General features: G+C 54.9%; 1 protein-coding gene across 1 annotated transcript in view; it reads left to right on the forward strand.

The window, feature by feature from the left end:
• The window catches only part of VWF (von Willebrand factor), a 143813-nt gene that overhangs the window by 28442 nt on the left and 92132 nt on the right, over positions 1–23239 (forward strand). The window contains exons 7-13 of the mRNA XM_045554544.1: positions 6989–7205; positions 8799–8921; positions 9645–9756; positions 10733–10779; positions 17126–17262; positions 17949–18087; positions 19255–19355. Of these exons, the coding sequence (XP_045410500.1) occupies positions 6989–7205; positions 8799–8921; positions 9645–9756; positions 10733–10779; positions 17126–17262; positions 17949–18087; positions 19255–19355 (876 nt within the window). The remainder of the gene's footprint in view (positions 1–6988; positions 7206–8798; positions 8922–9644; positions 9757–10732; positions 10780–17125; positions 17263–17948; positions 18088–19254; positions 19356–23239) is intronic.

A 23239-nucleotide genomic window follows, 5' to 3' on the forward strand; every position in this document is an offset into this window, starting at 1 on the left:
TGGTGAGGTCATGGGTGCCGGGGCTGGGGCTGCTGCTCTCTCGCCAGCTCTGGCAGCGCCGACAGGAGTTGAAAGAAGACAGAAGTAGTTGATGCCGGGCCCTGGAGCCAAGGAGATGCTGGAAGTGTGCAAATTAGCTGGCATTCATCTGTGCCCCTGCCAGAATGGCTTAGCAGAGAGCCAAGGAGGAGTCAGTATGGACAGCAGGCAAATGATGGTAGTTACAAGCACTTAATTGCCTTCCTGGCATCATCTTGTTCAGTTTTACTGTGCAGCAGCGGCTAGGGTAGTCCGGGTACTGCTGTCTGTGTTAGATTGGAGTAGGTGCAGCTGTGAGAGGCGGGACACCTAAGGTAACAACGGCTTACACAACGTGGAAGTTTATTTTCCTCTCTCGTGTAAAGAAGCTTGGGGTAGGATGTCCCAGGCCTGTGCAGGATCTCATGATGTTGGGATCCAAGTTCCTCTGTGTCGATTCCCATATGCTCCAAGAGGGCATCTCAAGCTTCAGGCAGCACAACCATGTTCCTGCAGTAGAAAGAGAGGGGACTAAGGAAGAAGCAGCCCTCCCTCTTCAGGACACTTCCTGGAAGTTGCACAAGACTCTTCTGCTTATAGCCAACGCTGAGTCACATGGCTGCTCCTAGCTGCAAGGGAGGCTGAGAAATGGAATCTTATTCCCAGTGGCTATGTGAGCCGGTGAAAGCGGAACACTGAGGTTCTGTGACCAAGAAAGAAGGGAAGAATAGACACTGAACAACTTTCAGTCTCTTCTGCACTATCCCTTTGCACAGGCAAGGAAGCTTGTGTGTAGAGCGGTGAGATAGTTTTCTTTTTTGGCGGAGGGGATTGTGAAGAGGGGTGTGCAGTTTCTTTACTTTTTGTTGTTGAGGCAGAGTGTCACCCTGTCGCCCTGAGTAGAGTGCCGTGGTGTCATTGCAGCTCAAGTGATCCTCTCACCTCGGCCTCCCAGAGTGCTAGGATTACAGGTGTGAGCCACTGTGCCCGGCTGAGATGGTTTCCTTAAAGTCACACACTTTGGAAGCGATGGGTTGGGATTCTCGCCCAGTCATGCATCTAAAAACGGAGTGATATCCGCTACGTACACTGCCTTCTAATCCCATTGTTAGGGAACAGGGTGAGGAGGGTGGGGCAGGAAGCCGTGTAATTTGCGGTTTGGCGTGGACTCAGGGTGTGCGGCCCTGCTTGGTCACTCCATCCCTAAGACAGTGGTTCTCAAACTGTTTAGTCTCAGGGACCCCTTTGCACTCGTAAAAATTATTGACTTTAAAGAGATTTTGTTTATGTGGGTTATATCTCTTGATACTTACCATATTAGATATTAAAACTAAGATACTTAAAACATTTATTAATTCATTTAAAAATAATAAACCCATTATATTTATTTTTATGCAAATGACATATTTTTAAATAAAAAATAACTCTAAATTTCAAACAAAAAATTAAGAGAGAAGAAGGACATTGTTTCACAGTTTTGCAAATCCCTTTGCTGTCTGGTTTCAGAGCAATCATCTGGACTCCTGTCCCTGCTTCTGTGTTCAGTCTCTTGTGACATCACATGCCACGTAGCTTCTGGAAAACCCCACTGCACACTCGTGAAAGAATGAGAGAAAAAAGTGCAAATAACATGTTAGTGTTGTTAGGAAAACACTTTTGTTGTCAAGGATCCCTGAAAGGATCTTGGGAATCCTAGGGGATCCCTAGACTACACTTTGAGAACTGCTGTCCTGGTAAATTCTTTCTCCATGCCTCAGTTTCCAAATCTGAAAGGCTGTATTTATGTAGCCTTTCTCTGAGGATATTTGTGTTCTTTAAAGGTGTCTTCAGGCCTCGAAGGGCCAGTCTGTGGTAGTGGGTGACGAGGTGGTCTGTTTATTTAGGTGGGGCGGCAAAGAGGGCCGCTGTGGGCAAGGAGGCGGGGCTTGTGTCAGCCTTGCCTTAGAGCAGGGAGCGGGGCGGGAATCCGTAAAGGGCCTTCTGCAGCCCTGCACGCCAGCAGCCTCACGCGACTGGTGGGCCGTGAGAGGCCCGTCTCCTGCTGTCTCCCCAGCCACTGCTGCGCATGGCGGTGCCCAGTTCCATTCGCCAGCTCCTGCAGTGGACAGAGTGACCCGGGAGGAGTGGGAGGAGTGGGAGGAATGGGAGGAAGGGGCCTCTGAGAACTTCACCCAGGGAAGAAGGGTCTGAGGGCTCAGGCAGAAAACAGGAACTTTTTCAAGGAGAGCTTAGTTAGGTCTGACGGGGCCGTACCTACCTGCTCAGAGAAGCTGAGGCCACTAACCTAGTAGAACAACGTCCCAGAGGGCAGCTGTGCCTTTCCTGAGGCATCTGTTGGCAGCACTGGGCTGGAGTCTCAGGGTCCGGCCCCACCATAGTGACTCTGTTTCTCCTCCTACCTGGGCTTATGCCATCGGCTTTACCTGCTGTGGCCTCCCTCCTGTCCTGCAACCTAAGTCCCACACAGCTTCCAGGGCCCGGTTCAGACTGCCCCCTTTCGGGAAGTGTTTCCTGGCATTGCAGCTGCAGGTTTCGTCCAGCTGTCATTGGCTGTTCCACTGGGAAGTCCCCTGTAAATTGGGACTGAGTCTTCGAGCTGCAATGTAAACATTCCCCTGGAAACACCTGGTTCAGGTGGATTGGATGCCACTTTGGAACTGGAGAGTATGACTGACTCATGGATGTGTGCGTTACTGTTGGATTTGGTCCAGCACTCATTGCCTGCTGTGTGCACCCTGGGAATACAGCTCCTGTCTTTGACAAGCTTGCAGGGAAATGGAGGAGGAGGCCACAGAAACGGATAATTTCAGTACAAGAGTAGAGGCTCCCGGAGGGCTGTGGGAACTCCTAACCCTGCAGGGCGGGGAGAAGGGAGCTGGTCAGAGAAGCCTTCCTGGAAAAGGTGGCTCCTGAGCTGAGGTGTGGAGCAGGAGGTAGCAGGGCCAGAAGAGGGGATGGGGTGGGGCAGGTTCCCCTGTTAGGTTCATGAGGGCTGGGACTGGTCTGTTTGCTTTTTATTGTATTCCTCATTCCTGGCGCAGTGCCTAGACATAGTAGTGTGCAGCAAATGGAACAGAACGTCAACATACAACATACAAGCTATGTTCAGGAAACTATTAGGAGTGCGTGAGATGGGGAGCAGGGAGGGAGGGATGAGACTGGAGATGTAGGCTGGGGTCAGATCGTGGAGGGCCTGGCCGCCTTCCCAGTGAGCTAGGACATTGCCTTGTAAGCAGGGCTGGGACATCCATAGTCAGATGTGCATTTTTTGTGGACTAGGACACCCTGCTGGAGACCGACAGGTGACACAGCCAGTGCTCGTTGAGTGAGAGTTTTGCTCACCACCTGCCTGCCGATGTCTCTGCCATGAGTCTGGGAATACAAGATGTCAACGCCATCTTGGACGTATTTCTGTGTCCTGTCTCAGGGCCTGTCCTGGCATGGCAGGGCTAGCTGTGGTGGAACAGAGAAGCTGGGAGCAGTGGAGACAGCACACTTAACATGCCACTCTGGTACAGCTGCAGGTGAGGGTGGGTCCGGCTGTGGGTGCCGGGTGGATGTGCAGAAGTCTAGCCCAGCTCCCAGACTGTGGTCACTCTAGTAGACCAACTTCAGGTCAGGGCTGACCACAGCAAGACTGAAGGACAAGCTAGGAGGACAGATTTTTCCTTTTGTTTCTTCTGAGGGAGAAACTCGAGCCAGATTTCAGGTGTGTCTGGTGGAGGCCAAGGGAATTGTTCTAAGAAGGGAGGTGGCTGTTTCGGCAGAATCCACTCCCCTCCCGCAGGCAAATATCAGAAAACATGCTGACTAAGGCTTTCTATAAACCATTTAATACCCTAAGGGAGCTCCCAGGAAATGTGCTGGGGTACCATTCTTATTTTTCCTCTGGGCAGGGAGAAGTCTGCTGTGGCCCACTGGAGACGGGCCATGCTGGGCTGCGTCTCACTGTGGCTCCGAGCGGGAAGGGTGACTGGACTCCTGGGTCTCTCCTTCCTCCTGGCGGGTACTGTGTCCTGCCCAGTGAGAATCCCTAGTTCTTGGGCCCTGTGCCTGCAGGAGCTGGTCCCGGGGAGCAGGCACTGCTCAGAGCCGCCGTCCTGCAGCCCAGGTGACGACAGCAATCACCAGAAAAACCCCATGGCATCGTCTCTTTGAGTTTTTCTCTAGTTTCAAATTGTGGGTGGGGAAAGAGGCAGACAGGAGCCTGGGCATTCGGCCCTCTCTGGGACACCCTCAGCTGCCCTCAAGAACTCAGCGACTCCCTTTCCTGAGTAGCATTTCTAGTGGGGTGGGTGGGGTGGCTAAATGACAGAAATAGACACAGGCCTCAGCCTACATCCCAGTAAGGGTGGAGGTTCTTAGACTTACCTGTTACGAAGAAGAGAGTTTCCCTTCTCACTACTAGAAAGAAACCCACTTTGTTCTGGAGGAGCGTGAACCTCCCAAATAAAAGAGTCACAAAAGCAGCCCCTCTGTTCACCAAGTGCCGCCCAAGAATGCTAGGGAAGTGACAATGTTGCCCCAGGAACCATTTGTCCTGGTACAGCCCAGGGAGATAGAGACCGGGGCAAAGGGACAGAGTGTCTTCCATCCTGCTGGGGCCTGCTTACCACTCTCGTGGGGAAGCTCTGTGGTGGGAGGGATGGCGGCAGGGATCTCTGGTGGCCAGGGGATGGATGGTGATGATGGTATGGGGTCACCATTTATTAGGATAAACCCTTTACAGGCACTAATCCATTCAGTCTTACTGCGGTCCTACCGGATACGAGCTGCGATTGTTCTCCCTGTCCTACGGAGGAGGAGGGCGGAGGAAACAGCCCAAGCTCACACAGCTGGCGTGTGGAAGAGGCTAGACTGTCCTAATGAGGCCGAGGCAGGCCTGCCCACCCCTGCCAGTCCTCCTGGTCTTTGTCTTCAGAAGCCTCAGTTTCCCCTTGTGTTAAATGCTCAGGGTGGCCAATAAAAGGCCATTCGTAACTGCCTGAGACGTAACTGGTCCCAGACCCGTCTTCATTCACCGGCAGCCCACTCGGTGCCAGCACCGTGGTGTCTTTGCACCGGCCCCACGAGGTAGTGTGAGGTCGCCGTCCTTCCTGTTTACGTGAGGGCACCCTTCTCTGACCAGGTGAGCTGATTTGCCCAAGTCCCCACCAGTCAGTGGCAGAGCTGGGCTTTAGGCCTGGGCTTTTCACAGCCACCCCGTGGGGGCCTGACGGGAGGGAATTCGGCAAGGCGGGGGCCGTGTGGGGGCTGCTGTGGGCGGCGGCCCCCTGATGCCCCCTGATACAGAGGCGCTGGTGACCCTCCCCACGAGGCTGCCTGCTGTGGCTCTGCAGGGTGGCAGCCCTTGTGGGCGGCTGCTTTTCTAAGGTGCGAAGAGAACCGGCCACTCTCAGCTCTGTTTGGGCCGGCTGGGCCCTGGCCCTCCCGACTGGGCACCCCAGGGGCTCTGTGACCAGGGTGCGGATGGCTGTGACACTGCTCTGCTTGCCTGGCTCTGAGGGTGGACTCTGCAGGCCGGGTTGGGGGCAGGGCCCAGCGCGGGGGGCAGGACCCTGATTTCCCCAGGGCCACAGACGTCCCTGGTGCTGCCAGGCTGGATCCTGAGGACAGTGAGCAGACAGGGTCAGATTTCTCTTCCTTTGGGCTTTCCACGGTGCCACAAACGACGCGGCCACGGGCCTGGCTCCCAGCTCCTGGCTGTTGGTTTTCATGGCTTGCCCTGGCGATCCTTTGTACAGTTGGAGCAGATTCCATTTCCCTCTCCTCAAAACGGGTAACTTCTTTCCTCTTTTTTACTGTCCCCTTTCCAAACACCGGCTCCAGCTTATCGTTTAGGACTCAGCCCTTCCATTTAGATACTCTTGTCCTTTTTTCTCTTTAGCGGAAGATTATAAGTCCTTTCACCAACTACTGGCTTTCAGCAGAGAGCATGCATGTGTGTGAAAGAAGTTACATGTGAATGAAATTGTGGGGATGATTTATATCGACAATGCCATATTGTGTCCAAGCTAAGACATCATTGATTCTAAGAAACACCAATGTTCCTTGTGTTGCTTAGAAAGAAAAAGCAGCCAACTGAAGTATGATAGCCTCTGTAAGATGCACCCCAACTTCAGGGATATTAAACTGTGAAAAATGTGCATTTAGACTCATTAACACTCAGAATGTGGAGATGTTTGTAAGTAAAACGTGGAAGAGTGTTTATACTAATGAGGTAGCAGAAGTAATAAGTGACGACAATTCCAAATCCACCTTGTGCTGTTAGGCTGAGGGCATCAACAAAGTGGCAAAACCCAAAAACAGCCCCTGCCTGGGACATTCGTAGAATCCTAGCATGTTGTCGCTGATGGGGACTGGTTCCGTCTGGTCCCAGCAACCACATGGGGACTGTTCGAGAAAACGCCGTGCTGAACCCCTTCCCCGGCCTACTGAGTTTAGATCTCTGGGGGTCGGGCCCAGGATCCCGTACTTTACAGAACCCAGCGCCCTGCCCCCTCCTCATTTCTAGTGAGGAAGCCCCGGATCACGGAGGGGAGGTGACCAGGTCAGGGCAAAAACTGATGCTGACCAGCATTATTGGACCCTGCAGCCACCAGGCCAACACCAAGGTCTTTCTGCTCCTCTCTGTCCTCTTCGCTTACGTGGTCCACTGCCCGCGACAGCGGGTCCAAGGCCTTAGACTGCGTTTCCAGGGCTCGGTCGCGGATGTACCCTTAGCCTTGGCCTATGTCACACAGCGTGAGTCCAGGGCCTTCCCTTTGATGGATGGATTGATGACTTTAACACATGCTGACCAGCACCTGCTAGGTGCTAGGCAAGGTCCCAGGTCCTGAGGGAGCTTCCTTGGTTTCCCCAGCAGGGCCGAGTCTCCTCAGCGCCACCCTCAGGGAGACACTGCAAGGATACACCGCAGGGGCCAGGCCCCCTCCTGCAGCCCCCACTGAGGCAGCCCCTTTCCCTGCAGGGCCTGTGGGAGCAGTGCCAGCTCCTGAAGAGCACCTCGGCGTTTGCCCGCTGCCACCCTGTGGTGGACCCCGAGCCCTTCGTGGCCCTGTGTGAGAAGACCCTGTGCACGTGTTCTCGGGGGCCGGAGTGTGTGTGCCCCGCCTTCCTGGAGTACGCCCGGGCCTGTGCCCAGGAGGGGACGGTGCTGTACGGCTGGACTGACCACAGCGCGTGCCGTAAGTCACCTCCGCGCTGGGGACGAGCAGTGTCTGCGTGGTGTCACTCAGGGTGCTTTGGGGCTGCGTCACGAGCATGCACCCTTACCACACCGCAGCAGTGCCGCAAAGCCGCCAGGGCCCTGGGCCCGCTTCCGGAGTGGCTTCTGTTCCCGGCCACCTGGTCCTGGGATTCTCCTCCCTGAACAGGCCTCAAGGCCCCGTGTCCTGCCTCTGTCCTCACGCCGCGCCTCCCTCGGCGCCCTGGCTCCCCTGGGGAAATCCGTCCCCGTCTCCTGGGCTCACAGGATGTTCTCTGCTGCCGACCCGAGTCTCGGCAGTTGCTGTTTCAGCTTCTGTCTTCACTGCCTGCCTGTCTGAATTGACGAAGAGCAGGGAGTTGGCCCGGCCGTGCACGCGGCGATCTCTGAGGGACCAGAAGGCTTTTATTAAGTTCCTCCCTTTTATTCAATCAGCCTCTCTCCCCAGGCTCGAGGCTCACCATCCTTTCTGCCTTGCCTCGCGGGCCATGTATTTCACCTTCTAATCTGCTTGGGTCCCTAAGTCATGGTCACTGTCCCCAGATTACCGTGATTAAGTAGGGGCTTCTCCAGTCACCTTGAAAGAAGCATCCTCTCTCCCCGTACCTTCCCGTGAGTGAAAGGCGTGCAGAGGGCCTGTGACAATCACACAGATCACGCAGACGGTAGGGACAGAGCAGCTGCTGACACCTTTGCTGGCATGTGTGTTTCAGCGTGTGGCAGGCAGCTTCTCGGTCCGCACTTCCCGCCCTGCCGTGGGGTGTGAGGCAGGAGGGTGTCAGCAGCTGTCTCTCCTCTGTAAGGCGAAGGCCGTGTTTTCAGTCTTTGAAGGTGGGGTAGGGGAGATACCTGATGTACCTTGGAGAAGGGGTTTGGGGCAATTGTTTGGTGCTGGGAAGCCCAGAAAAGGGTGCTGTATGTCCTGGTCCTTCAGTCTGCCTGTGTGTCAACTAGCCCCAGGGAAGAGAGAGAGAGAGACGAGGAGAGCCAGTCCTTGCCCGGAGGAGCTGGGTCTGGTGGGAGCATGGGGCTGTGAAGGCAGCCCTGCAGCAGGAGGGGTAAACGAGAGCATCGCCACACAGGCTGGGGGCGGGGGGCGGGGGGCACGAACCGAGAGTGCCTTGTGCTGGGCAGGGCATTTGACTGGGGCCAATTTCAAGGACACGAGGAGCCTTCAGAGGAGGGATGTGAGGGAGGACATCATTGGCTCCTTGCTTGGTCCCAGGAGGTCATCCCTTTTCAGACTAGAAGAATTTAGTGTCACCTTGAAAGGCTTTTAGGTGAAAGGGTGCAAAAGAATCGGAACAGGTGACAGAGGGGAAGGGGCGGTGGTCCAGGTGCCCCGATGGATCGTAAGGGCCTCATGAGACAGAAGAAGTTCCCTCTGGGGAGGGGTCTTGGAGGAGCACATGGGACGCTGGGGCTGAGATGGCCCCTGGAGCCCTGAAGACGGCGGGGGGTGGGGTGGAGGGGCAGCCAGAGGGGCAAAGGAGGCTGTGAGTACAGTGTGGCTTGTAGCATGCCGCCCTGGTGGGGAACCGCTCTGGGAGAGGCCTTTGGTTTTCCCTTTCAGGCCCGGCATGCCCTGCTGGCATGGAGTATAAGGAGTGCGTGTCCCCTTGCACCAGGACCTGCCAGAGCCTGCACATCAATGAAGTGTGTCAGGAGCAATGCGTGGATGGCTGCAGCTGCCCTGGTAATAAACTTCCCACTTTATTTACAAATCCCAGACCCTGCCAGTGCCCTTGGCTTTGGGAAGCGAGATGAAGGCCACTTGTGTTTGTTCCCCATTGCTGACACGAGAGGCCTTTTATTTAGTTTTTAAAAGTCTTTGTACAGTGTGATCAGGATTGAGCTGGTCGTTATTTTTAATTTATGTTTTCCTGTTGTACTGTATCCATGAAAGCGCTTGTGTCTAGAGAAACAGGAGGAGGGTCTGGGCCCCAACATTGTTTGGGAGCTCGTGGCCTGATCTGAACTGCAGTTTGGTTTTCTCAGTTAGGTGTCAGGGCACCGGTCTGGGAGAAAGATCTTTAAAAAGTTCCCTGGATTTGCCACATGAGCTCAGCTGAAAAAGGGCCTTGCACTAGAAAGTCTTTCTCAAGGCAGACTTTGTGAGCTTGGGTGAAAAACTGTTTAGTTATTGAGAGTGAGTTCTGTGTGTCTTGACTCATAACTGCTGCGCTAGACGACCCTGAGCAAATCTCTTGACTCCCTTTCTTCACCTGGAGAACGGAGACTAGTGATCGGGGCGCTCCTGTTGCGCTATCAGTGTGAAAGGTAAACACCGCAGGACAGGTGCCTTGAGCTCGCTGGAGGAAGCCCGAAGCTGATGATCAGCCACGGCGAGTCTATAGGGGTGAGGTGACGATTGATGATGACAATGTTGAGGTCTTTGCTTTGCTGTCCTTGCACCCAGAGGGGCAGCTCCTGGATGAAGGCCGCTGCGTGGAGAGTGCGGAGTGCTCCTGCGTGCATTCGGGGAAGCATTATCCTCCCGGCGCCTCCCTCTCACGAGACTGCAACACCTGGTAATTGGGCCGCGCAGTGTGGGCGGGGAGAGCTGCCCGAGGCTGGGTGAGGGGATCTGGGGCCGCAGGGCCACAGCAGGTGGCACAGAGTCTGGCCTAGGCTGAGGGAGAAGAGACAGAGGTGGGGGTGGCGGATGGGTGCGGCAGGCACCGACGGGGCCAAGGATTACATGACAGATAAGCCTGGAAGAGGGGGGTTCAGGGAGGGCAGGGTCCTGAACACACACATGTCTAGCTGTCCCTGCAGACTGTGCTTTGATAAATGACCGTGTCTCAGTGAAGAGGGACCGTATAACCATCAGCAAGCAGCACACAGGTCCTTGTGTCCTTCCATCTCTTACCTACTGGGTGGTAGGAAGCCGCAGTGCCCGGTGGGAACTCGTCCATGGCTCCCTGCCGTCGGCCAGGCCCAGCCTGGCTCCTGGCTCTCCTTAGCTCAGGTCATCTCAGGGAGCTCCTCTGGGTGTCACCTCTGGCTGGCTTTGCCTGTCCCCTGCACAGCAGAAGCAATGACTCCTCTTTGGTCTCCAGTCCCCACCACTGTGCTGTCTTTCCCTGTGTGGCAGCCCTCGGCGCTGGCTGAGCCCCCAGGTCTCAGTCGGCCGCCGGACACGACATGGGCTGGGAATTGCCCTTTCGACGGCACCGTCTTGCTCTCTGCCACCATCTGTGTGTGCGGGTAGGAATCTGATTTCCTGGCACATGAGTAGATTTTCAGGGACGCCAGATACTCTAGTTTTTCTTTCTTCCTTTTCTCTGTCAGGGTTTCTTCCCCTTGGCAGTACCTCCAAGATTCCTCTGTGGCCAAAGCCCTGTCCTGTACAACTTTAACCTCATAAAGATTCCTCTCCATCAGCTCCTTTCTTCTCCCAGATCCCTTCCTTTGGCAGCTTCGATAACTGTGGTGAGCCCTAAATCCGTCCGTGTCCTGTGTGTTTGCAGAGCTACCCATGACCTGTGCTTCTTCCCCCAACAGCATTTGCCGAAATAGCCAGTGGATCTGCAGCAATGAAGAATGCCCGGGTAGGTGACCTCCTGCTCCTGCTCTTCCTCCCTTCTCTGAGTGAAGAGGCTCCTCCTCTCTTACCAGACCGGGGGGCCACACCTCAAGGCAGCAGGAAGCTCCCCCTCTGCACAGGTTGTACATAACCCTCTGACCAGCGCTCTGGTTTCGGATACCAGCTGTGCTAACACACCTGTGGGCCGGAGGAGGGGAGCCCTGCTGCAGCTGAGAGGGCGCGGTGCACCTGGGCTCAGGGTTATTACCCTTTTCTCATCACCTGTTTGTTGAAAGGATTAAGTACGACCTGCACAGTCATGACCGACTAAACAAAGAGATACGAGTTCTTTGGAAAAATAAGAGGAAGAAGGGCTGGCCTGGTAATTCTTTAGGCTTGAAGGGAGAGTTTTAATGGAATTTTCTGGAATGCTTGATATGAAGACCGTGGCGTGGTCCGAGAGCTAGGAGAACCAGGTCACTGAATGACTCTGCCTTGGAAAATCTGTTTAGGAAAAGTTGTTCTACAATCTCTGCTCTTTGCTTTCCTCTGTGTTTGGCCCCAACTCTGCTCTATTTACTGCAAACTGTGCCCATTCAAAGCTCCCTCTGCCTCACCTCCCGGTGACCCTACAGCTTTCCCTCTGTGGTCACTCACATGATGTTTTCTCTGTGCTGGGCACTGCGCCGAGCACTTTACACGTGGTATCTCACTGTTACGACCTGTGACGCAGGTGTAATTTATTCTCATTTTACAAAAGAGGAAACACACCCAGAGAGGTTAAATCACTTGCCCAAAGTCACACAGCTGCTAAGAGGCAAGAGCCAGGGCTCAAACTCACAACTGCTTAATTTCTACCTTTTCCCTTCCCTTTTCGCTTCTTTCTAGTCCTAGCCTGGTGGGCTGGGAGAGGTTTGAGCTTGGATACCTGGGATTAGATTTAAGGTCTGTGGTTTACAGGCTTTAGCATCACTTAGCACCTTATCCAGTGCCCCTTGCACTGGGAAAATGCTGGAACTAGGTGGAAAGTGGGCACTACAACTAGGTCAATTACTCTCGCCTCGGGATGGCCAACTAGCCAGGTTATCTTTTGTGCAATTCTTGAGGAAAGCAAGAAAGACAAAAGATTGTTTTTGGAAGTGAAGTCTATGCTACATTTTAACATAATCACACCCTGTGAAAGACATATTCGTTCCTGCAATTAACATGTGAAAAAACTTTTAATAACAAAAGAATAAGCATTTATTGTATAAGATCTGCGAGCCACAGTGGATGGAATTAAGAATTCAGTTTACTGTATTTTTTCAGATTGACTGTCAGATTAGGAAGCTCCAACCATCCATTCATCCAAACACCAGTTGAGCATCCACTGTGTACATGATGGACTGCTTGGTCTGGGATGTATAGTACAATTCCTTGGCCTTCAATTCAAAATCTAGAAGATAACTTTGTTGGGATGCATTATGTTCTTTTGATGCCTTGATGGAAGATAACCCGTTCTAATTCTGTCTACTGAGTGGTTTGATCTTTTGCACACAGACCACTAAGCTCTTCTCTGCACTCTCCAAGTCCCAGCACTGACCTTCTTTCTCTAGTCCTGCAGTTTAGTTGATCGTTGCCTCCTGGTATGTTTCCATCCAGGGCATACGGCATATTTCTACACCTTGCCTCCTGACTCAGAAGGCAGTGGGGCTGTCTTGTGCTCCCAGTGTGGTGATTGCAGGTAGAGGAAGGTTCTGGAAGGGGATATGCTTGGTTCTGCCCCAGCAAAGAGCAGGCTGGGGCTTCTCTGCAGACCCTAGAGGAGTGGATGTTGTGAATCTCAGAAATAGAGAAGTGGGTTTTGAGTCTCTGGAATGAGGTGAGAGTGTATTAGTAATTTATTGCTAGGTCACAAATAATTCCCCAAACCAAGCAGCTTAAAACAACAAACATTGTCTCATGGGCTCTGTACATCAAGAATTTGGGTATGGCTTAGCTGGGTGCCTCTGGCCCAGGAGCTCTGGTGAAGTTGCAGTCAAGCTATTGCCTGGGGCTGTGGTCTCATCTGAAGGCTTGCTGGGTGAGTGCAGGGGATGGCTTTGGAGCTCACTCATGTGCTGGTGGCAGGCATTGCTGCCTCACCATGTGGACCTCTCCCTGGGGCTGCCTTGTGATGTGACAGCTGGCTTTCCTGGGGTGAGTGACTGCAGAGTGAGTAAGAGCTCAGCCAAGACAGAAACCACAGTCTTTTTAAAAACCTGATCTCTGGAGTGACATCCCCCCACTTCTGCTGTCTTATATTCCCTAGAAGTAAGATGGGAGGGGCTGGGCTTCCTGTGACACTCCTAGGCCTCCATTGCTCCCTGCCATCTCTACCTGCTGGATAGGAGTTAGGGCAGCCTGGGGAAAAACTGTGGCTTCCCCATAGCCTTCGGGACTTTCCTTTCTATAACCCTGAGCCTCTCTTCCCTTCCTCTGCAAGACGCTTTGCCCAGGGAAGCCCTGCCAGTGTAGTTCCCATTGAACTATAAATATTTGGTTAGATAGTGTCGAAGGCAGCATACCTGTTAATAGAGCTGAGTTCTCAAATGAATAAAGCTCTTGTTATAGACTCTCCTAGTGGAAGCCTGCAGAAGGTTCTTTTCTAGAGGTGGGAAGGGGCAGGTGGAAGCCTTTTCATTTGTGTCCCAAATCCCATGAGCCTGTAAAGGTGGTGGAGAATGAGGGCTGGGAGCACAGGCTCTGGACTCAGGCAGCCTGGTTGGAATTCCAGCCCCACCACATCCTAGCTGGGTGGCTTTTGGCAAGCTGCTTAATGATTCGCAGCCTTAGTTTCCTGATCTGTAAAACAGGGATAATAACAGCAGCTTCATCCCATGGCTCATGTGAGGCTGTTATCACTCAACACACAGCAAACACTCAATAAACGTGAGCTGTCTTCATCTTCAGAGAGCGCAGAGGCAGCTGTTTCATTAAGCAGGGTCAGAGAAGGACTGAGACCCAGGGGCCCCCAGGAGCCCGGCATGGGGAGGGTGGCGTGGGGGGTATGGCTGGGGCAGGTGGGGCAGGAGGGTGGGACCTGCCAGGTCAGGAGGGGGGGCCTTGGTGTAACCTGTTACTTGGTTCATGGTAACTTCTGATGGATTCTAACATAGCCCTATAATCTGACCTTGGGATTCAAGGTCAGTCTGTTATGAAGTCTCCGTGAAGGAAGGTAAACCCCACGTTGTTGGCTAACAGAGACTGATGAGTAAACCAGGGCAGATGCCTTTCCCGCAGGGGGATGTGTTCTAGGTGCCTGGGCGTGGCTGGGGTTTCTGACTCTCTGAGTTCACAGGAAGGCTCCAGCTTACTGTCCCAGCCTGTCGTGGGTTTCTGGGGTCAGACCTGCTCCAGGCCAGGCTGATGTGTTTCATAGCCAAGGCCTCCCTCCACCCAGTCTCTGTATTCAGACCCAGCTGTCCCTACGTCCCATACACATGCTCACTTGTGCCCAGGGTCAGAAGGACATCAGGCTTGGCCCTAAAGAAATTGGGCTCATGAGAAACTGCGGGAGCCGGCCCATGGGGCAGTACTGAGTGGTGCCGAGTGCTGCGGGCTCTGGAGCCGGCCAGACTGCCCGGACTCAAACCCGTTTGACCACTGTGGGACCCTGGACGAGTTTCACTTCTCTGTGTTTAGTTTCTTCATCTGTAAACTGCGAATAATGATGACTGCTTCACAGGAGCAATAAATGAGGGGGTCCCACCACGCACTTAGAAATGCATCTTGCACTTTTGGTCGAGATTATGTTATTGTGACTTAGAGGCGGGCTTTGGCGAACATTTGCGTCTGGAGGAAGTCTGAGCGGCTTTGCTAAGGGCCTGCGGGCTGGCGTTTCTTTGGGGCAGGCTGTGGCGGTGGGGGGAGGGGGTGCAGATGTCCCCAGCAGAGCAGCCCCCTCCAGGGCTCCCTCACTGCAGACCAGGGGGTTTGTTTAGCAGAGGTGATGTGCTTCCAGCAGATGAGAGATTTCTTTTTGTTTTTCCATAAGGGAGGATCTTTATTCCTGTAGGAGTGGATCTGCTCTAGCTTCCGGATGTTCTAATTTTTACGCTACTTTAAGAATCACTCGCCTTTTATTTCATTCACCAAACGTTTAGCACCCACCTGTCTGTCGGGTGGTGGGCCCGCTGTTTGTAGGGGGCTGCCTGGTGTGGACTAACTGACTGATGGGGAATATTCTAGATGTCCAGTCCTGGGCAGGGGGTGGGTGAGCCCGGCCACGTGGCCTGTTGGGTGTTCCAGCGCCTGTGCCTAACCGCTACCCGGCAGCTCACCCATCCGTTTTCCCCTGTTTCCTGTGTTTGCGGCTCCGTCCCTCAATTGTACCAAGGAGATAAGCTAAGTATAATATTTAGACTTCTGATTCCCGAGAAACTCGGGAACACAAGTCAGTGTGGGTCAGAGCAGGAAATCAGATCAGAGGATTAGATTCTAGCCTTGAAAGTTTTGCTTTCGGATATTTGCATGTTTTCTCACTGACCCCTCTTTTCCTGGGAATTGTCAAAGATAATAGAAGTCCAGTGACTTATTCGGGTAAGAGCGCTCTTGAGAAAACAGAGAAAGGTTGGGGGAAGCATCCCCACCCATTTTACTGCAACAGGGTCACGACATTGGACACAAAGGACCAAATTGCTCTGTGTGTAGTAGAATGATGGTGATTTCTGAAAAATAGTTTAAAAAGGCTTTCCTGTGGCCTCACTGGCTCTGACATTCCAGCACGTGCACCGTGAGCTGGGGTGACCCTGGCCCCCTCTCACTGCCTGTTCTGCTTGGACTTCCATGCACAGGCGCCCTCACCCTTGCCCTCCTGGCCCATGCCGTCCTGGAAAGGGCCAGCTGCCCTGGGACCAGGCAGAGGGACAGGCACCGGTCGCCTGGGGCTACTCACCCCCATCCCTGCCTTCCAACACACACCAAGAGCAGGACCACACCAGGGTCCAGCTGTGCAGCCTCACCTGGCCTGCCGTGCCTGTCTGTGCACACGTGGGCATGAGGTGACAGGCAGGGGCACCTGCGCAGTTTGTCCTTGGCAGGTGGGCTGCTGGACTCTCCCTGTGGCCTCTGGGGACCCCCTGGCTATGTGACAGGGCCCAGCCTCAGTCCCTGGAGAGGGACCAGGTGGGGGTATTGGTTGTAGGACACTCGTAGGGGGAACTCCAGGTTTCGGCCGCCTCTGTGGTTTGGAGGTCGGGGAGGCGGGGTGGCAGGGAGGCCCCTCCTTTGTGGAACGGCGTGGCGTGTGCACACATGCCTTTTTCTGTAGAGCAGATGGCAAAGGTGAGAGGAGATAGAGGAACACGCAAGGGGAGCTTGGGAGGAGACCGAGATGCCCATGTCAGCTTCGATGGGTCCATTGTAGGCCCTGAAGGTGGCATTGCCCCGGGCTGGGAGGGTCAAAGGGGAGTCTCCGGAGACGCTGGTGGAGGCCTCCTGGTGCCGACACCTTCCAGCACGTGTCAGCTCCAGCTGGAAGTGCACTGGGCCAGAAGTGTGGGGCCTGGGCTGTGGCCTGGGGGAAGCGGAGTGGTGACTGGGTAGGGGCAAGTCGTGGGCTCTGAGTTGCAGGTGACAAAGGGGAGTCGTGGTCCCCTGGTCCCCACCCACAGACATGCCAGCCTGGGCTGGGGAGCTGGCCCTGCAGTGCTCAGCGCTGCCCAGGCAGTGGTGAGATCATGGGCAGATGGGCTCCCGGTCCCCCATTGGCCCCAAAGGGAGTCACAGCAGAAACTTGCCTCTGAGGAGGCCCTAGAGCCGCCCCTCAGCTGGGGCGGAGGAGGGAGTCCCTGACTTTCTACTGCTGAGCTCTGAGACTGTCCCTGCCTTGCTCTCCCACCTCACCCTGCCAGTGCACTGCCAGCTCTGCCTGCTGGTTTCCGGGGACTCTTCTGGGGCGGGGCTGTGTCCTGGGGCCCCCACGTGCCAGTTCAGAGCCAGCCACGCTGCTGGACAGCCTCCCTCTGGCTGGCCGCTCTGCGAGCTCCCACGCTGCTCTCTGAGGCTGGCCCTGAGCGGGGGAAGCACGGGCCCCTGGGCAGCGGGTGAGGGAGGAGTGGAGGTGGCAGGAGCGGGCAGTCAGGAGCGTGGGTTCTGGCCTGGCTCGCCACCTTCCTAGAGGCCCCATCTGTAAAGCGAGGCCTGAAACTGAATGGCCTGGCTCTGACATCTTACGGTTTTAAGAGCAGGACTGACTTAGAGTCCCCTTGAAAAACTCATTTTTAGCCTGGCGTGGGGAAAGGATGTCTGTGGAGCTTTAGGGAGAGGGCACCCTGCTTGCACAAGCGTTCTACCTCTGCCCCGAGGACACCCCCCTCACCTCCCGTTCTTCCCCTCCTGTGTCCCTCCAGGAGAGTGCCTCGTCACAGGCCAATCCCACTTCAAGAGCTTCGACAACAGGCACTTCACCTTCAGTGGGATCTGCCAGTACCTGCTGGCCCGGGACTGTGAGGACCACTCCTTCTCCATTGTCATTGAGACCGTGCAGGTGAGCTTGCCGGGAGGCTGCTCGAGGTGGCTGCATAGCTGCTAGGCCGACAGGGCGGCCCCCTGGGAAGTGTGGGCAGTTGCTTTCTGTGCAGGACGGAGGACCCTTCTTTCAGGCTTCAGTTAGCCCCTCATTCTTCCAGAAACCCAGCCCATCTCTCTGTCCCTAGATGTAGGGAAAAGGCAGCCTGCCCTGCCGACCACAGCACTCAGGGCCGGCCCAGCTCCAGGAGCGGCTTCAGTGGGTGCTGCAGGTCCTGCCTGTTGCCTCTGCGGCCAGTCTCTGCTGTGCGAAGCTGGGGTGACGGGTGCGGGCAAGGAGGGCCTGTCTCCCATTCTGAGCTGCTATGGTCCCTGTGTAGACTTACTTTCTCTAGAGAATGAAGCAACGATGAGGACAAATAAGAGTGCCAACACCCTGATTCTCTTTGGAAAGACAGGCCCAAGGAACAAGCTGAGGCAGAGGCCCACGGTTGTCTAGAAAGACCAGGCCAGGATGGGAACTGGTGTGGGAGAGGTTGGGCACCTTGCACCACTCTCGGGGCCCCGTCCACACAGAGTGTCCTGTGAGAATGAAGGCCAGAGACTCTCTGGGGCTGGGGTCTTTCTCTGACTCAGTGGGTCCTGGGCCGAGGTGCTGGACTGGCGAGGGGTACAGTGGGATCACCCCACGTCCCCTCTTGGCAGTGTGCTGATGACCCCGATGCTGTCTGCACCCGCTCCGTCACTGTCCGGCTGCCGGCCCTGCACAACAGCCTCGTGAAGCTGAAGCATGGGGGAGGAGTTGCCATGGATGGCCAGGACGTCCAGGTCCCTCTCCTGCAAGGTGGGCTTCCTCCTGCTCCACCAGGCCTGGGGCTGGCCCGGCTTGCCCCAAAGCACCCCTTCTTCTCAACATGGGCCATTGCCCACGGACACCTCCTCCTGGGAGTGTGATGGAGCCATCTTTGGAGGGCAGGGTGGGGATGCATCTCTGCACGAAAGGAAGGCTTCCTGGAGGAGGTGCCTAGAGGAGGAAGCTGGCTGAACACCTGTAGATGAGGAGGCTACTCCAGGCCGGGGAGAGAGTGCAGACGGGAAAAGGAGCCAAGAGGATTCTCACTTGACTTGGGCCAAAGGGGCGAGTTGAGTCTCGTGCAGGTGGTTGTGGTTTTGCTTTGAGGTGGGACGGGAGCAGAGGCTGATGCCGAGAGGGCAGGGGTGGCTGGTGATGTCAGACCAGAGGATGCCACTTGGGGCAAGGCCAGGTGACCCTCTGGCCTGTGGGAAAAACCTACCTGTCCAGTGTCTGGTCCAGGTTGCACTGTGCCTGTCACAGCAAAACTGCTTTGCACAGTGTAACCCCCAAGCTTCACCCTCAAAGGGCTCTCAGACTCCTCCTCCTTCTCCATGACCACTGGCCACCCTGCGGCCCAGTATCCTAGCGTTGCACACAGTGGAGGAGCGTGGGCTAGTGGGTACACAGCATGTGTGTGAGTGCCAGTGCTCCCATGTCTCCCGACCGGACGGTACGTTTGTTCCTCCAGGGCAAGGGCTATGCTCCCATCTGTCTCTACCTCCCCTGCAGTGAGAACTGCTGCATTCAGCCTTGCACACAGCATTGCTCAGCCATGAGGACTAACTCCGCCCGGACAGTGTGCGATGGCGGCGGCCGAGGGTCTCAGGCACGCTCAGGCTCATGGGTTCAAGGGTACGCAGAGCCTAAAGCTCTGCAGGAGCCTCTGCCGCCCTCCAGTGGCAGCAGGGGCAATGGCAGGTTACAGCCAGGGTACAGAGGCTCTTTTTGGGGGAACCCTATTTGCCCTCCAACCACTCGATCGATCACCCTTCCTGAGACCCTCGTAAGCCTCGTGGACAGCCCATCTGCCCCTAACTCATTGCAGTTCTTTGCTACCGTCATTTTGAGCCTTCCCATCTCCTCTTACAATACATCTGCCTGCCATCACCCCGTCCTCCCCCACCTCAGCCTAAATCCTGTCCTGCTGGGTTCCAGGTGACCTCCGCATCCAGCACACGGCGATGGCCTCCGTGCGCCTCAGCTATGGGGAGGACCTGGAGATGGACTGGGACGGCCGTGGGAGGCTGCTGGTCAAGGTAGGTCCCCTCCGGAGGCACCGCCTCCCCGCAGCCCGACCCTTACAAAGTACCCCTTGTGCTCTGGGCAGAGCGGCTTTGTGTGGTGGGAGAAGAATTCCTTTCTCCTCTTGCCCTACACCCCCAGGCGGGGAACAGGCCTCTCTTGTGTATGAGAAGCTGGTGTTTGTTTTCTGGGCACCCTGGGGATTCTCCCCTCTGGGGCTCGGGTATGCCAAGGGCCCCCAGACGGGGGCGGGCTCTTGTGGGGCAGGGGCAGGTTTGCTGTCCAGTCTCCCACTGTAACGGGGCCTGGAAGCAGGGCCATCTCCCTGGGTGCCTGCTGTGGGTGGGACAGGAAGAGCCCCCTTGGAACCCACAACCAAGAGGAAGCTGCCCCTCTGCCTGGGAGAGGTTGCACAGGGAGCTACCAAATTCCTTCCCTGGACACCGGGACTCTGCATTGGTGGGCAGCTTCCTCTTGCTCTCTGTGGCCCTTGAACCACACTGCTAGCAATCCACACCTTTCGCCAGGCTTCCCTCCACGTGGTTTCTCATGAAATGTCCCTGGCAGGTAGGCAGCGTGGGTGCTATTACTGCCATTTTATAAGCGAGACAACCAAGGCACAGGGAAGTCCCGCACTCCCAAACTTTCAGGGCCGGAATCTAATCCTCCGGTCTGATCTCCTGCTCTGACCCCCACTGCCACCCAGCCGTGGCAGAGCGAGGATCAGCTCTCTGCGCTTTGCCTTTCCCACCAGACCCGTGGGCTTTTGGGGCTCAGGATGCCTCTACACTCTTAGAAATTATTGAGGAACCAAGATCTTTTGTGAGGATTATATATATTGATATTTGTGCCACATTAGAAATTAAATCAGAGACATTTAAAATATGTATTTATTAACTCATTCAAAAATGACAGTAAACCCACTACACATTAATATAAGCACTTTTTTTCCCTGAAAAATAACTGTTTTCCAAAACAAAAATAAGTAATGGGAATAATACCACTGTTGTACATCTCAGCAAATCTCTTTAACGGCTGGTGTAATAGAAGACAGCTGGATTCTCATATCTCCTTCTGCGTTCAATCTTTTGCAATATTTCGTGTCATGTAGCCTCTGGAAAATTCCACTGTAGGCTTGTAAAAGAATGAGAAGGGAGAAGGCAAATAATGTCTTCATATTATTATGAAAATAGTTTTGGCCTCACAGACACCTTGAAAGGGTATCAGGGACCTCCATGAGCCCCAACACCGCACTTGAAAGCCGGTGTCCTAGATAGTCCCAGGGTCCCCGGGGAGTCCCTGGCACGCTGGGCCTCCACACTCCTCAGAGTCCTTGGAGAGTCCGGGGAGGGCGCTGGCATCGCGGTGAGATCCCGGCTTTCTCCCTCCCGTGAGGCCATGCTGCTTCTCTTGTCTTAGGGCCCCTGAGGGAGCTCCAAACCAACTCCCCCACCCTCCTTCTTTTCTTTTATAAAAAATACACCTCTGACCACAGAGCACAGAGTAGGAAGGTGGGAGATCCCCTTGTCCACTCCCCTTTTCCAGCTGGAAATAAGAGCCATCGTTTCTGGCAAGAGAAACTTTCCTGGTTCTCATGGTTGTTTGGCGACAGGGTGAGGATCACAACTGGGGTCTCCTGGCCCGTACCCAGTCTTTCCTCCTGCACCTGGGTCTTCAAGGCAGGGCTCCACGGCAGTCACAGCACTTTCTCCACGCCCTCCCGGCCACGGACAGCTGCTCTCCCTCCACGCAATTCCGCCCTCAGTCCGCAGGGCCATGGCTTCTCATCCTGGCACCTGCCTTCCTCTCCCCTGAGGGAGGAAGAGGCCGACATCTTTCTGTGGGAAGGGACATAGGATTATTCCTGGGGCTGGGTTTTGGTCAGTTTAGCTAACAACCAGAGGATGTCCTTGGTCAAGATCCAGGACAGGGTGAGAGGCCCCCGTGGCCTGTAGGGCTGTCCTGTGGGTTTGGGTATGAGGCAGGAAAGGGGGTCCCTGAGATGGGGCAGGGGTGCCTCAGAACGCTAATCTGGGGTTTGGGAGGCTGTGGTGTGGGGGAGATAGCTGGAGGCAGGCCGGCTGGGGGAGAGGGGTCGCCAGAAGAGGTATTGCCCTCTGACTGTGCCCTCCTGCGTGTGCTCTGTTCCCGTGGGGTTGGCGGGGCGGGCGCTCAGCCGGCTGCATGCAGGGCCCAGCTCAGCCTCAGCCAACGTGCTGTGGAAAAGACCCTGGTAGTCTTCACTTTGCCAGAACTATCGCTGGGCAGAGGTTTATTTCAAACAGCAAGTGTCTCCTCTAAGTATCCCCATCTCAGACTCTGCAGGGCTCTTGCCAGCCACAGCCTGGCGTCCGTGGACACACCCGCTCTTCTGACCCCTGGCCAAGCTGACCTCTAAGACAGGCTGAGCGGACGAAGAAGATATAGTTTTAGAGAGTGGGGGTGAACAAGGGAGCATCAGTGTCTGAGAAGGAGGAGAGGGAGATACTGAGCCATGGGGGAGGGGAGGAAGGCTCTTCACCAGTCGTGCCGCTTTGCCCAGGCGGCCCTGACTGCTGGCACTGCACTCCAGCCAGTGGCAGGAGGAGAATCTATTGGTTCATTGATTTGTTCAATGGTTCATTCATTTAGCAAATATTTATGAGTGCTTACTGGCACTGCTGTGGTCTGGATGTTTGGGTCCTCCCCAAATTCACATGTTGAAATCGTAACCCCCAAGGCGTGGTATTAGGAGGTGGGGCCTTTAGGAGGTGATTAAGAATGGGATTTGTGCCCTTATAAAAGACCCCAGAGACCTAGGTGGCCCCTTCCGCCACGGGAGGATACAGCGAGAAGGCGCCATCTATGAACCAGACACCGAATCTGCTGGCGCCTCGATCCTGGACTTCCCAGATTCCAGAACTGTAAGAAATAAGTTTCTGTTGTTTATAAGCCGCCCAGTCTGCGGTATTTTGTTACAGCAGCCTGAATGGACCAAGACAGGCACCATTCTAGATGCTGAGGTTACAGCAGTGAAACAAAACAGACAAAAATCCTTGTCTCGTTTAGTTTAAATTCTAATGGGGGGAGACAGGCAAAAAACAAAGCAAACAAGTAAATTATATTACATATCGGGAGGTGATAAATCCTGGGCAGAAGAATAAAGCAGAGAAGGGGGCAGGAAGTGCCAGGATTGGGGGATTTAATGTTAGTCAGGGAGGTCAGGGAGTGCCTTGGTGCCTAATGTGACAACACTTGAAATTGGTAGAGCTCATAAGGAAACATTACTCTGTTCCCTTTCTTATTAACAATAATTACTTGGTTGCATTTTATATATATGGCTCTGGAACTTTCCACTAGATTGTTCACCTGGCATCTTCTTAAGTCAGAGCTGGAAGCTGAAAGGGGCTCCAGGAGATGACCCTAGGGGGCCCAGGCCTAGCCCCTCAGAGTTCAGAACATGGGCAGGTCATCCAGCCTCTGTAATGCCATGCAGAGCAGGAGTCAGGACTCCTGGGTCCCAGGCCTGCTTCATCTCTGAATTGGGGTCCTCTCAGTAGAAACCAGCAGGTGCTCCCAGCTGTGCTGGGCTCCCAGCTGCCTTGAGTGAAAGGCACCCCCCCCAGCCCCCTGAATGTGCACTTTGCTCTGGAGCCGCATGCCAATGGCCTGGAGTTTGAACCCTAGACCCCTCTTGCTCACCCCACAGCAGTCTGCCCCAGAGTCCTCGCTGACTCGGGTTTCCTGGGATCAAAACCCCCAGAGGCTTCTTTGGGTGTGGGCTTTTCTCTTCAGTGATGCTCGGTGGCGTTAAATGAGGAGGTTAGGAGGAAGGTGTTCCTTGTCACCAAATGTGAACTCCGAGAGGGCTGAGACCACACGGACTCCACTTCTGTGTGTAGTCCACATGTGTGACCAG

Source organism: Lemur catta, chromosome 6 (genome assembly GCF_020740605.2).
Source record: "Lemur catta isolate mLemCat1 chromosome 6, mLemCat1.pri, whole genome shotgun sequence".
NCBI classification, from domain to species: Eukaryota; Metazoa; Chordata; class Mammalia; order Primates; family Lemuridae; genus Lemur; species Lemur catta.